The 12,040-nt window shown below is 43.7% G+C and overlaps 1 protein-coding gene across 5 annotated transcripts; it reads left to right on the top strand.

Moving 5' to 3' along the window:
- The first annotated feature begins 1,033 nt into the window (after positions 1-1,033).
- LOC122015465 lies at positions 1,034-3,474 on the top strand. 5 transcript variants are annotated; one of them, XR_006120910.1, is made up of 7 exons: positions 1,034-1,590; positions 1,672-2,007; positions 2,102-2,423; positions 2,626-2,733; positions 2,813-3,032; positions 3,134-3,241; positions 3,320-3,474. XR_006120910.1 is itself a non-coding variant. In XM_042572372.1 (5 exons), the coding sequence occupies exons 1-5, from the start codon at positions 1,291-1,293 to the stop codon at positions 2,971-2,973; spliced, it is 1,227 nt and encodes a 408-aa protein (XP_042428306.1). In that variant the 5' UTR covers positions 1,034-1,290; the 3' UTR covers positions 2,974-3,474. The 5 variants fall into 5 exon arrangements, 2 of the variants coding, with proteins under 2 accessions (XP_042428306.1, XP_042428319.1); XR_006120908.1 differs by having other exon boundaries at positions 2,813-3,241; XR_006120906.1 differs by having other exon boundaries at positions 3,134-3,474.
- The last annotated feature ends 8,566 nt before the right edge of the window (positions 3,475-12,040 follow it).

A 12,040-nucleotide genomic window follows, 5' to 3' on the forward strand; every position in this document is an offset into this window, starting at 1 on the left:
CATTTCAATCTACTCTGGTTCTAATTATATATGGTGTTAACATAAATTAATTTTTTTACTACACCTTCACTTTCGAATTGCTTGCCAATTTATAAAATTTTATTTATTTAGAAATTTATATCTTATATTTACCTTTTTCAATAATTTTATGCTTAACTATGCATTCTTTTTTATTGTTATTTTTTTTAGTAACGGGTATATCAGTGTTTTATGCATTTAACGGCTGAATATAGTATTAATAATTAAAAAAATAAATTGATTTTTTTTAATACTCACGAATGTACCCAGTAGAGTTCCCAGTAACATTCATCTATTTTTGTTTCTGGCCGATAATCCCAATTTAATACGCGCGTGACGTCCGCGAGACGAAAGTAAGAGAGGGTAGTAATTGTAGTAGCAGCGTGCACGTGGGACCCAGTTTGGGGGCCGCTTTGTCCTCTCGCCTCCGTTACTGAACAATCGGAGCGAGAGCCCCTGGTCCGACGGAAAAGCAGACAGACAGGGTGGCGTGGATTTAAAATTTTAAATAATCGCATCATTTCTAATACAATTTTTTTTTTAAAAAAATACTAATATTACGATAGAATCTTCGAAACCAACCACGACTTCGTGGAGATTCCTGATTCCGTTTCGAAGCCTCTCACTTAAAGTATGTTCATCCATAACGACTTACTCAAATCCATTCATTTACAAATATTGTTTGTTGAGTTTATCTTTCCATATAACTGAATTAACAGCATAATTAATTTCAATAATAAGTTAAATTATTTATCTAATGTTTATAAAAACGCAAATAAAATGAACAATAATGATTAAAAAGTTAATATGAGATTTTTTTAAGAAAAACATTTAATTTATTTATTGAATTAATGATGAATAATAATTATTAAAAAGGTGGGATAGAACTGGCAGTCCTCTGTCTCGGCTTCCCTTGTCTGTTTCCTTTCCGCCCACTTTCCATCCGCCCAAGAGAGAAAAAAAAGAAAAGGGAGGAAAGGAAAAGAAAAAGGGACTCGCAAATAAAAGGCACCCCTGCTGCCTCCTCTTCCGCCTCTTTTATCGCGCTCTCTCTCTTTCCCATTTCTCCTTTCTTTTTTTATTGGAGGAAGCGAGCTGGTGTTTGACTGTTGGACGCTGAGGTGAGCGAGCAAGCGAGCGGCGGAGCAGCATCGCCATCATTCCTTTCGCTGCCCGCAAGCCCCGCACCACCTCCCCCATCCTCCGCCATCGGTCCCTTCCCCTTCCGTCCTTTTTCTACCCGCCGCTCCAAGGGAGGCACAGAGATCTTCCATGGCGAAGTTGTTTGAGGATGCGGAGTTTTGGCTGCCCGCCGAGATCCTTGGCGACGACGAGTTCTTTCTCGGAAATCGCGCCGGAGATGGGAAGCCGGCAGGTTTGCCGGCCGTTAACTTGCGTAGAGAGTTACCTTTTGGGTTCGCGGCGAGTCTGGACTCGCCGGTGGAGTCGGTCACGGACGAGGAGGAGAACTACGTGGCCGGGCTCACGAAGCAGATGGCTCATTACTTTTTGCAAGACGACGACAAGGAGGTCGAGGTCGAAGTCTCTGCTGGAGCGGCGGACAACTCGAGGGTAGGGAAGGCGTTAGCGATTCCTGTTTGTTGTTAGAGGATTTTTTTTTCCGGCTCATTTTTTTTGGAGGTTTGCATGCAGGCTATGTCCGGCTCGCCTCAGTCCACGCTTTGTGCGTGGGCGGCTTCCTCCAACAAGGGAAGCCCGAATGGACCCTCGTTGGTGTCGTCGCCGCCGACGTTGTCCCCGCTAAAGGTGAGGGGGAAGGCGGAGAACCCTCGTGATATGCTTCACGAGGCAGCGGGGCAGGTGATGCGTTTGCGACTCGACGAGCTCGGCCGTCAAGAGAGCTTATATCATCGGGGGATTCTCGGGGCGCATAGGACTTCGCCGACTGCCTCTGCTCCGAAGAAAGTCGACGCCGGGTTTTTGTCCCCGAATCCTGTTCTTAGCCAACAACAGTTACAAGCTGCCCGCGTGAGTACTATCCTCTTCAACTTCCGAGATCTCCAGAAACCGAAAATCATCTGTCCTTCAGATTTCTGAAGCATGCCTAACTTCCTTTCTGTAGTTTTACCACTTGAAGAGGCAACTAGCGATAAAGCAGCAGCTCTCGGCGGCGGCCTGGGTAAAACAGGCCAAACTCAAACCATCCGCCGGCTGCGGACGGTACTGCGAAACTCCCTACTGCCGTCCGTTGGATCTTCCCGCGTCAGCGTGGCCACCGTTGCGAAAACCCCCTCCAGCTCAAACGCATCCGCCACTCGCCTCACCGGGTACCGGCATGCGTGCTGTGTTCCTTCACACCGCAGGAGCCCGAAAGGAGTCCGCCGGCACCGGCGTTTTCCTTCCCCGCACTGCCGTCCATCAGCTCGAACCAAAGAAAAAGACAGGTATACCACCCGCCACCAACAAAATTTGCCAGAATCCTTTGATGGGATTTTGGCAGTGTTCAGTCTGTGTTACTCTTTTGTCTTTTCCCTTACGATTCAATTTGGTTGCCAACTAGGGTTCCCGTCATATCCCTTGTCCCGTGCCTCTAAAATTCAAGCTGTTCTTCCATGGATCATCTTTGTTTTTTTTCGTCCTGCACAGGCTGTTCCACCGTTTTGGTGCCCGACAGGGTAGTACGAGCCTTGAACCTGAACTTTGATGAGTTCGCAGCCCAACCACGCTGCTCTGGAGGATTTGTTCTCAGCCATGGTGATTCTTCCCTACCCTCTGTTTTCGAATATCATCCTTCATTTTTACTCTAAACCTTATGATTTTTTTCATCCCCTAGAAGCTCTCATTGGGCGAAGCAACGTCGTGCCGTCCCATCACAATAAGCCCCACCACAAACTCAGCACGCAACCGCCGACTGGTCTCGCAGCATATCCAGCATCAGCCGCAGCAGTACCAACTGTTCACGAGACGGGACTGCCACAGGAGTGGACATACTGACCGCCTCGGCCCCACTAACATCATACTTACCGCGTCATAGTGGTTGCCTTAGCGATTAGGTTAACTTTCAGTAGAAACAAACGGCAAATGCATCTTTAGTTAGGTATTATTGATCTTGTATTTTTGACAACGCCGGTGGTGGTGTTGGCGGTGGCTGCAGTTTAAACAGGGTACAGTGTGCAATAAAGCCGTTGTCGTGTTGTCTCGGGCGATGGAATTATGGTAGCAAGCAAAAAGTGTCAAAAATAAGAACCCCTCACCAAGCGAGGTTCATCTTATTATCTTCCTTCCTGCTTTGGTATTTGGTTCATCATCCTGTCCGCATCAATTGTGTCCTCTGCTGCAGCTTGATCAATGCGCGCCAGGCGCTGAGCACGAAAACATGGGCTTCGAATAAGGACGACTCGTCGTTTCTAGCAGTCTATCTTAGTCAAGCATGAATTATTTGTTTGTAATCTGTTCTTGCTCCAATGAAATATGTTATCTTTTATTTACTGTTAATGATGGTGTTCGAGATTTGCAGTGGGGTTCTTTAATTTTGGGCTGGTAAAAGTGTGTTGCTTGCTCGCGAAGCGAGGCGAGGGCTGTGGCGTAGTGGGTGAACCGTACTTTGGAGGTCTTTAATGCTTTCTGTTTTTTACGTCTCAATCGGCCTTTTCTTCAGTAAGTAGCAAGCCCTACTCTTTTAGCTTTATGCCTACAAAAGCATCGTGGGGGTTTGTGGGCAACACTGCAGTGTTGCTCGAGAAGATGGGGTTATTTGTCTGACGTCCCATTAATGTAGGAATGCCCTATGGTTAAAGACCAACAGGTAGAGTGAAGTGAGGATTGTACTTTGAGTGAATTCATTGGGTGACAGAAGTAGGGATTGCACAATTGACTATTGGAAAAGCTTGAAATTAAATGATGGATTCAAGGATGGTGTCTCTCATGTATCATGGATGTTGGAATGTTTGAATAACGTTATATTCGACTCTTAGTGTGTCTTAATTACAAGGAGCGTCGACAAAGCAATTCCGTGCGATGGAAATGGAAGTGTCTTGCCAAACGTATGAACTTGCCGAAGATAAAACTGTCAATTCGATAAGGAAATTAATAAAAGAGTGACAAAATAAAATTTCACACGTTATTGTTTCATTGAGGGTAACACATAACATACATATATTTTTTTTAAAAAATCAATAACTTCAATAACTAGTACCATATTACAATCGTTATCCTATAATTTCTCCTCTACTAATATCAACAATATATTACAATCATTATCTTATTATTTCTTCTTCATTAACTCAATTATTAATTAAAACATATCCACTCATCAATCCACTAACACACTAATTTATCAATAATCTTTCTTTTAAACTGATATTTCAAATATAATAATCAGCTTAAAAAATGTTAAACTTTTAAATTCTATGTAAAAACATCAAGTAATTTTTTGAGCTTTTAAAGTATAGAAAATTTGAAAGACTTGATTAGGATCAGTGATCCTAATTTCTACAATAAACAAATATAGAAAATTTGAAATGCTTAGATAGGATATTAATAATTTGATATTCATTTCTATAGTAAACAAGATTAATGAATTCATCGTTTGTGAGATTTCTCAAGAAATGATATATCATATTTATGTGTTTACTTCGACCATGTAACACTGTATTTTTAGAAGTTTTTATTGTCGAATTATTATCACAATAAAACTGAATAGGTCTATCGTCTTTGAAATATAATTCTGTAAAAATCTTTTTTAACGAAATACATTTACAAGAATAAGATATTGCAACAACAAACTTAGCTTCCGTGGATGATAATATAACAATTGATTATTTTTTCGAAGATTATGAAATAGCTCCTATCTCTAACACGAAAATGTCAATAAATGTACTTTTTGATCATCTAGATCTCCTATATAATCAGTATATGTAAAATCAAACATATTTGACTCTTTTCTTTCTTGTAAAATAACACAAACTCTTTAGTACTTTGCAAGTACCAAAAAATTCTCTTTGCAGCTAAGAGATGCATTTCTATAACACAATCCATGTATCTACTCATCATACTTACAACATGCATAATATCATGTCTTGTCACTATCAAATACATTAAACTCCCCATTATATGTTTATAAAGTGTGACATCAATCTTCTTTCTTCCAATATCTTTATGTAACTTCACTCCAAACTCAGATAGAATATTTGCAAAATTGTAATCTTTCATCTAAAATCTGTCCAGAATTTTTTGCACATATCTTTTTTGAGAAATAAAAATTCCAACAGATACTTGTACTATTTCAATATTAAAGAAATAATGCATCATACTAAGATCAAACATTTTGAAATCTTTCATCATATATTTTTTAAAAATTTCAAATATAGATGTACTATTTCTAGTGTAGATTAAGGCATCTATATATAAACAAACTATCAATATTTTTCTCCATCATCAATCTTAATAAAAAGAGTATGTTTATAAGAGCATTTTTGAAAATCTTCCTTCAAAAAATAAGTTTCTATACGATTATACCAAGCCCGTGGGGCTTGTTTTAATTCATATAGAGTTTTCTTTAATTTATAAACTTTATGTTCATTACCAAATTTTACTTAACCCGAAGATTGATCGATAAATATCTTTTCTTTCAAATCTTCATGGAGGAATACTGATTTTACATCTAATTGAAAGATAGACCATGAATTTTGTGCTGCCATCTCTATCATCACTCTAATTGTATCATGTCTTGTTAGAGGAGCAAAAACTTCATTATAATCAATATCAAACCCTTGCTTATATCCTTTTGCTACTAAGTGTGCATTGTACTTGTCAATCTCACCATGATCGTTGAACTTTGTCTTGTAAATGTACTTACACCAATTGTCTTTTGCCTTTAAAAAGATAACATAACTCCATGTATTATTTTTTCAATTACTATAATTTCATCATCCATAGCCTTTCTTTATTTTTATTTTTTAATAGCCACTTCAAAAATAGTTGGGTCACTATGAAATCAAAACAAAATGTGTAAGAGGATTATTACCTTGATAAATTCCAGCCACCTCATAATTAGACATCCCTTTAAACACGTTGTGGCCTTTGTGATTTTACTTCAACTGGACTTTGATTTACTATAGAAATATTTTGAGAGACTTCCTTATGTTGCTCATCCTCCATAGGTTATTGTACTTTCTAATCATCATCAAAACCTACAGGGATAATTTTTTTAACGCCATTTTGATTAAATGGTCAAGTGTCTTTTTTTTTTTATCAAAAATAACATCACGACTTATAATAATTTTCTTCGTGCAGAGATTATATAATCTATAAGCTTTTGATGTATTACTTATACCAAGAAAAATTCATTTTTCACCTTTGTTATCGAGCTTCTTTCTCCTTTCATCTGGAATATAAGCACAAGTGATACACCCAAAAAATATGAAAATGATCAACATTAGGTTTTCTTCTACTCCAAACTTCCTCCGGTGTCATATTTTGAATAGATAATGTGAGACTTCTATTCAATATATGAATTCTTCAATTAACTACTTCTGGCCAAAATTTTTTAGGGATATCATTTGTTGTTAGAAGACTTTGCACCATATTCATAATAGTGTGATTCTTCCTCTCGCACACACCATTCTGTTGGGGTGTGTAAGCTGTTGTAAGTTGCATCTTGATTCCATGATTCTTATAAAAATTTATAAATTCATGTGAGTTATATTCTCTACCACGATTTGTACGCAAAAGTTTAATAGAATTGCCCATTTCTTTTTCAACAAACACTTTATAATTTTTGAAAGCCGTAAAGACTTCAGATTTTTCTTGCAACAAATAAATCCATATTTTATGATTATAATCATCAGTAAAGATAATTATGTATCTTTTATCTCCATTAGAATGCGGTGTTATTGATCTGTAAATATCTGAATGCACACTCCAATGTCACCTTTGTTCTCCAAGATTTTCTTTGTGGGAATTGATTATGGTGTTGTTTGCTATCAACACATTCTTCACAAACTTGAGAGGTTGTAATTTGAGGAACAATGATCATCATATTCTTCTGTTTTAATATTTTTAATCCACCAAAATTTATATTTCTATAGCGAAAGTCTTCTAATCATGCCTCATCATAAAATTTTGCTAAAAAATATGAATGAGATGTAGTGTGAAGATAAAGCGGAAACATACGATTTGCTGTCATGTTAACTTATGCAATTAAACCTAACTTTGCATCTTGAATCCAACAAACTCCTTTAATAGAAATTTCATATCCTTTTTTATTGTAATTGAACCACATTAAACAAATTAGTCTTTAAATTTGGCATAAAAAGAACATTAGAGATAGTATGGGTAGAATCCTCTTTTGCTTGTATGGTTACATTTCCCTTTCCTATAACAAAAATTCTAGAGTTGTCGCCAAATTTGATAAAATTGCAAAAGGATTCATCGAAGTCTGAAAATGTCTCCTTCTCTCCACACATGTGATTGCTGCCAGCCTGTATCTAAATACCATATATTTCATTGAGTTTTTTCTTATGACATACTGTTAAAACAGACACTTTTTCTTCTGCAAAGTTAGCCTGATCTCAATTTTCTTTTTTCAAATTAGTATAATGATCCGGTAGTAAGAGTGGGCCCCCCCTTTTCTTGCAAGGTCAACGCCAAGGGGAAGTCACCGGAACAGCCGCCTACCCAGAGGAGAGTGTGGTCCGACCGGACGGACGGCCGTAGACGGCCGGTCCGATTGGACTGCCGGCCGGCCGATGGAATCGAGTACCCGGAGGGGTCCGGCCGGCTCGCATTTATAGTTGGGAGGCACCCTGTCAAATCGGGGTTCCGACGCTCAGTTAAAAAGGTCATGGACCGAGCTGACCTTTTGACCGACCGCAGTCATAAAGCACCCCTGTTTGTTAGTCTCCACAAAGCACAAGTAAACCACTGCGGATGTCCGGTCGGATGTTTAGGTATCTGTCCGCTCGGACTACAAGTTTGGAGCAAAGGAAAAGGCCAGAGGATTTCTTTCTTTGACAACCTGTAGGTTTCACGTGTGTGCCATGCTCCAAATCTTGTGACAGGGGATTCTGCTGTCCCATCGAGGGCATGCGTCAGGTAAACTTTCTGACAGCCGCGTACCTAGGAAAGGAAAGGTAAGCTTTCTGACAGCCGCATACCTAGGATAGGACAGAGGACACTTATGCACCTTGGTACGCGTGCCCAAACCTTTCACAGCTCTATATAAAGAACCTCAGGTTTCGTCGACAGAGGATTCTGGGTACGTACTCTAAGACTTTGGGAGCCACCTTGTTCATCGTAATTTACCTGACTTGAGCGTCAGAGGGTCGTCGCCGGGAACCCCCTTCCCGGCCCGACTTCGGTGCAGGTTAGCCGGAGCACCGCGTCACCAGTCGGAGATCTACATCAGCGAGCCAGGGAGCGCCACGTGCCCAGCGTCTGTTGATTTCTGGTTCGAACAGGATCAAATTGGCGCCGTCTGTGGGAACGCACCTGCATTCGAACAAGAGCAATGGACGAGGCTGGACGACAACACACGGTGGCGCTTTCAACAGAAGAACTCGAAGCTCTGGTCGAGATGAGGGCTGCCAAACTAGTGGAGCAAAGAGAAAAAACATCAGCCGAACGGCCAGAGCAACAAGCAACATCTGCGTCTGGTGGCCGAGCGGAAGCACCTCCAGCCACCGTCGCATTCCATCGGGCCTTATTTCGCACCCCTGAAGCCGCACCAGCTCGAAGAGATAGAGGCTCTTCTTCAGACGAAATTCCAAGGCGGGATGACAGAAAAGGAAAAGCTCCCCGGGCGGACTCATCTCCCGAGCGGATCAATCGCCAATTCTCGGAGGCTATTCTACGAGACCCTCTACCCAAGCACTACGTGCCTCCGACGATCGGCGAGTACAATGGAACGACGGACCCGGATGATCATCTGGGTAAGTTTGATAACACAGCCACGCTCCATCAATACACCGATGGAGTGAAGTGCCGAGTCTTTCTTACCACTCTCTCGGGATCTGCTCAACGGTGGTTCCGGAGGTTGCCGGACGGATCCATCACTAGCTTCAAGGAATTCCGAACGGCCTTCCTCCACCACTTCGCCAGTAGTCGGCGTTATCAAAAGACAATTGTCAGCTTATTCGCCATCAAGCAAGAGCCGAGAGAATTGCTTCGAGGTTATATTCAGCGATTCAACCAAGTGGCGATGGATATCCCCACGGCCACATCGGAGACGATGATGAATGCCTTCACGCAAGGCCTTGTGGATGGGGACTTCTTCCGGTCCATCCGAAAGCCGCCCGAGATTATGATCACATGCTACATCGGACCAACGAATATATAAACGTGGAAGAAGCGCAAGCCGCCGGAAAAAGGAAACTCCGGCAAGACTGCTCATGCCGGAAGCGACGCCGCTCAGCCCACCCAGAGGACCGAGGCAAGCAATTCGATCCCCGCGCCGGATCGCACGTACAAGAAGTGGTTGCGGCCAAAGCCAAAGAAGAGGTGGACCCCTATGTTCTGCACCTTCCACGGACGGATCGCACAACACGAGGGATTGCCAAGTCTTCCCTTTGTGTCCAATCTGTTCCCGGGAAAGTCGAACGACGGTCGCCTCCCATCGGCAGGAGACGTAGGACTCATGAAGCTGACCGGACCCGCATCGAGGGCGACATCAGCAGACACCCGATCGGCACAGACCTCCGAGGCGGGAGAATCGCCGGGCGTCCAGAGAGCGGTCACGACCGTCCGCTCGGGAGGAGGAAAATAGGAGCAATACTTCCCGGGCGAGATCAACGTTATTGGTGGGCCGACCGGAGGAGATTCCAACCGGCAGATGCAGATCCACACGGTCGGCTGTAGCCAAGAGCGGGCAAGTGGACCGGAAATCACTTTCGGACCCGGGGACTTAGAGGGAGTAGAAGTGCCCCACGACGACGCGCTGCTCATTAAAGCGGTAATAGCAAATTACACCATTCACCGCATATTTGTTGACACAGGGAGCTCGGTCAACATCATATTCAAGAAGGCGTTTGATCAGCTGCAAATTGATCAAGCCGAGTTGCTGCCCATTACGGGTTTACGGGCAACGAAGTTCAGCCGGTCGGACAGATCCGGCTGGCTACCTCGCTGGGAGAGGAGCCGCTCAGGAGGACCAGGACAATAAACTTCGTGGTGGTCGACTCTCCCTCGTCCTACAACGTCATTTTGGGACGACCGGTGCTCGGCGAATTCCGAGCGGTTGTCTCAACCTTCCACCAGAAGATAAAATTCCCCGTGGAGGATAAAGTAGGAGAAGTACGTGGAAATCAGCTAGCAGCTCGGCGGTGCTATATAGAGATGATCCGAGCAGAAGCTTGTTCCGCTCGGAAGGCGCCCCGAATCGAGGTACACGCCATAACCGAGAAACCTCCTGCTTTAATTTATGATGAAAAGGAGGAAGTTCAGATCCATCCGACCCGATCGGAGGCCACGACTTTTATCGCCTCTGATCTGGAGGAAGAACAGAAGGAGAAGCTGATCTAATGCCTCCAACGAAATCATGATGTCTTCGTCTGGACGACACATGAGTTGCCCGAAATTTCGCCGAGCCTAACGCAGCATGAGTTGCATGTCCGACCAGACGCTCGGCCAGTGAAGCAGAGGAAAAGAGATTTCAGTGCCGGCCACATACGCGAGGTGCAGTTCCCGAGCTGGCTGGCCAACGTGGTATTGGTCTCCAAGCCGGGCGGCAAGTGGAGAGTTTGCATCGACTTTCGGGACTTAAACAAAGCATGCCCCAAAGATTTTTATCCTTTGCCCCGGATAGATCAGCTGGTGGACTCTACGGCCGGCTGTGAATTAATTTGCATGCTCGACGCCTACCAGGGCTATCACCAAGTACCGCTCGCCCGTGAAGATCAGGAAAAGGTTAGCTTCGTGACTGCCGACGGCACATATTGCTACAATGTGATGCCGTTCGGATTGAAGAATGCCGGGGCCACCTATCAACGCTTGATGAACAAAGTGTTCAGGGAGCAGATCGGGCGGAATCTGGAAGTTTATGTGGACGACATTCTTATCAAATCCTTCCGAGCGGCCGATCTCTTCAAGGACATGGAAGAAACCTTTCAAACGCTACGCAGATATGGAGTCAAGCTAAATCCCCAGAAATGCTTGTTCGGAGCAAAAGGGGGGCGTTTCTTGGGATATATAGTGACCGAGCGGGGAATTGAAGCCAATCCTAGCAAGGTGAAAGCTCTGCAAGACATGCCGCCTCCCAGAAATACAAGGGAAGTGCAACGGTTAACCGGTCGGATAACTGCTTTGTCCAGATTCATCTCCAAAACCGCCGACCGGAGCCTACCATTCTTCAAGATCCTGCGCAAGGCTACCAGGTTCCAGTGGGATGAGGAATGTGACCGAGCGTTCGGAGAATTGAAAACATATCTGAATTCTCTGCCTATACTTGCCAAGCCGATCGGGGGTGAGTCACTTAACAATGTGTTCAGCGAGCATCTAGGCTCGGCACTTGTGAGGGCGAGCGGCGAAGAGCAGCCGGTGTATTTTCTAAGCCACATTTTAAAAGATGCTGAATCTCGTTACACCGGGCTCGAGAAGTTGGCCTTTGCTTTGATTCTAGCCGCTCGGCGCCTTCGACCATATTTCTTGGCTCACACCATCATTGTCCGGACAAACAGTCCACTAGGAAGAGTGCTGTTAAATCCAGAAGCGTCCGGACGGCTCATCAAGTGGACGACAGAACTAAGTGAATTTGACATCCAATACCAGCCCCGCTCGGCAATCAAAGCGCAATCCTTGGCTGATTTTGTGACCGAAGTGCAGAGGCCAGAGCCGGAAGCTCTGTGGAGGATATATGTGGATGGGTCTTCCACTCGACTCGGAAGTGGGATTGGAATATTGCTGATCTCACCTCAAGAAGAAAAGATGCACCTATCCGTCCGGCTGGACTACAAAGCCACCAACAATGAAGCAGAGTATGAGGCCCTCATAGCCGGATTACAGGCAGCACGGCATGTGGGAGCCGGTCGGGTGACTCTCTATTCGGATTCACAGTTGGCCGCTCAGC

Source organism: Zingiber officinale, chromosome 1A (genome assembly GCF_018446385.1).
Source record: "Zingiber officinale cultivar Zhangliang chromosome 1A, Zo_v1.1, whole genome shotgun sequence".
In the NCBI taxonomy this organism is placed as follows: Eukaryota; Viridiplantae; Streptophyta; class Magnoliopsida; order Zingiberales; family Zingiberaceae; genus Zingiber; species Zingiber officinale.

Bases quoted from the DNA above. Each gene is read 5' to 3' on its own strand.
- LOC122015465 (XM_042572372.1), top strand. From the start codon at position 1,291: ATGGCGAAGTTGTTTGAGGATGCGGAGTTTTGGCTGCCCGCCGAGATC. The intron at 2,424-2,625 runs GTATACCACCCG...CGTCCTGCACAG, and splicing joins CGAACCAAAGAAAAAGACAG to GCTGTTCCACCGTTTTGGTG. The intron at 2,734-2,812 runs GTGATTCTTCCC...TTCATCCCCTAG, and splicing joins AGGATTTGTTCTCAGCCATG to AAGCTCTCATTGGGCGAAGC.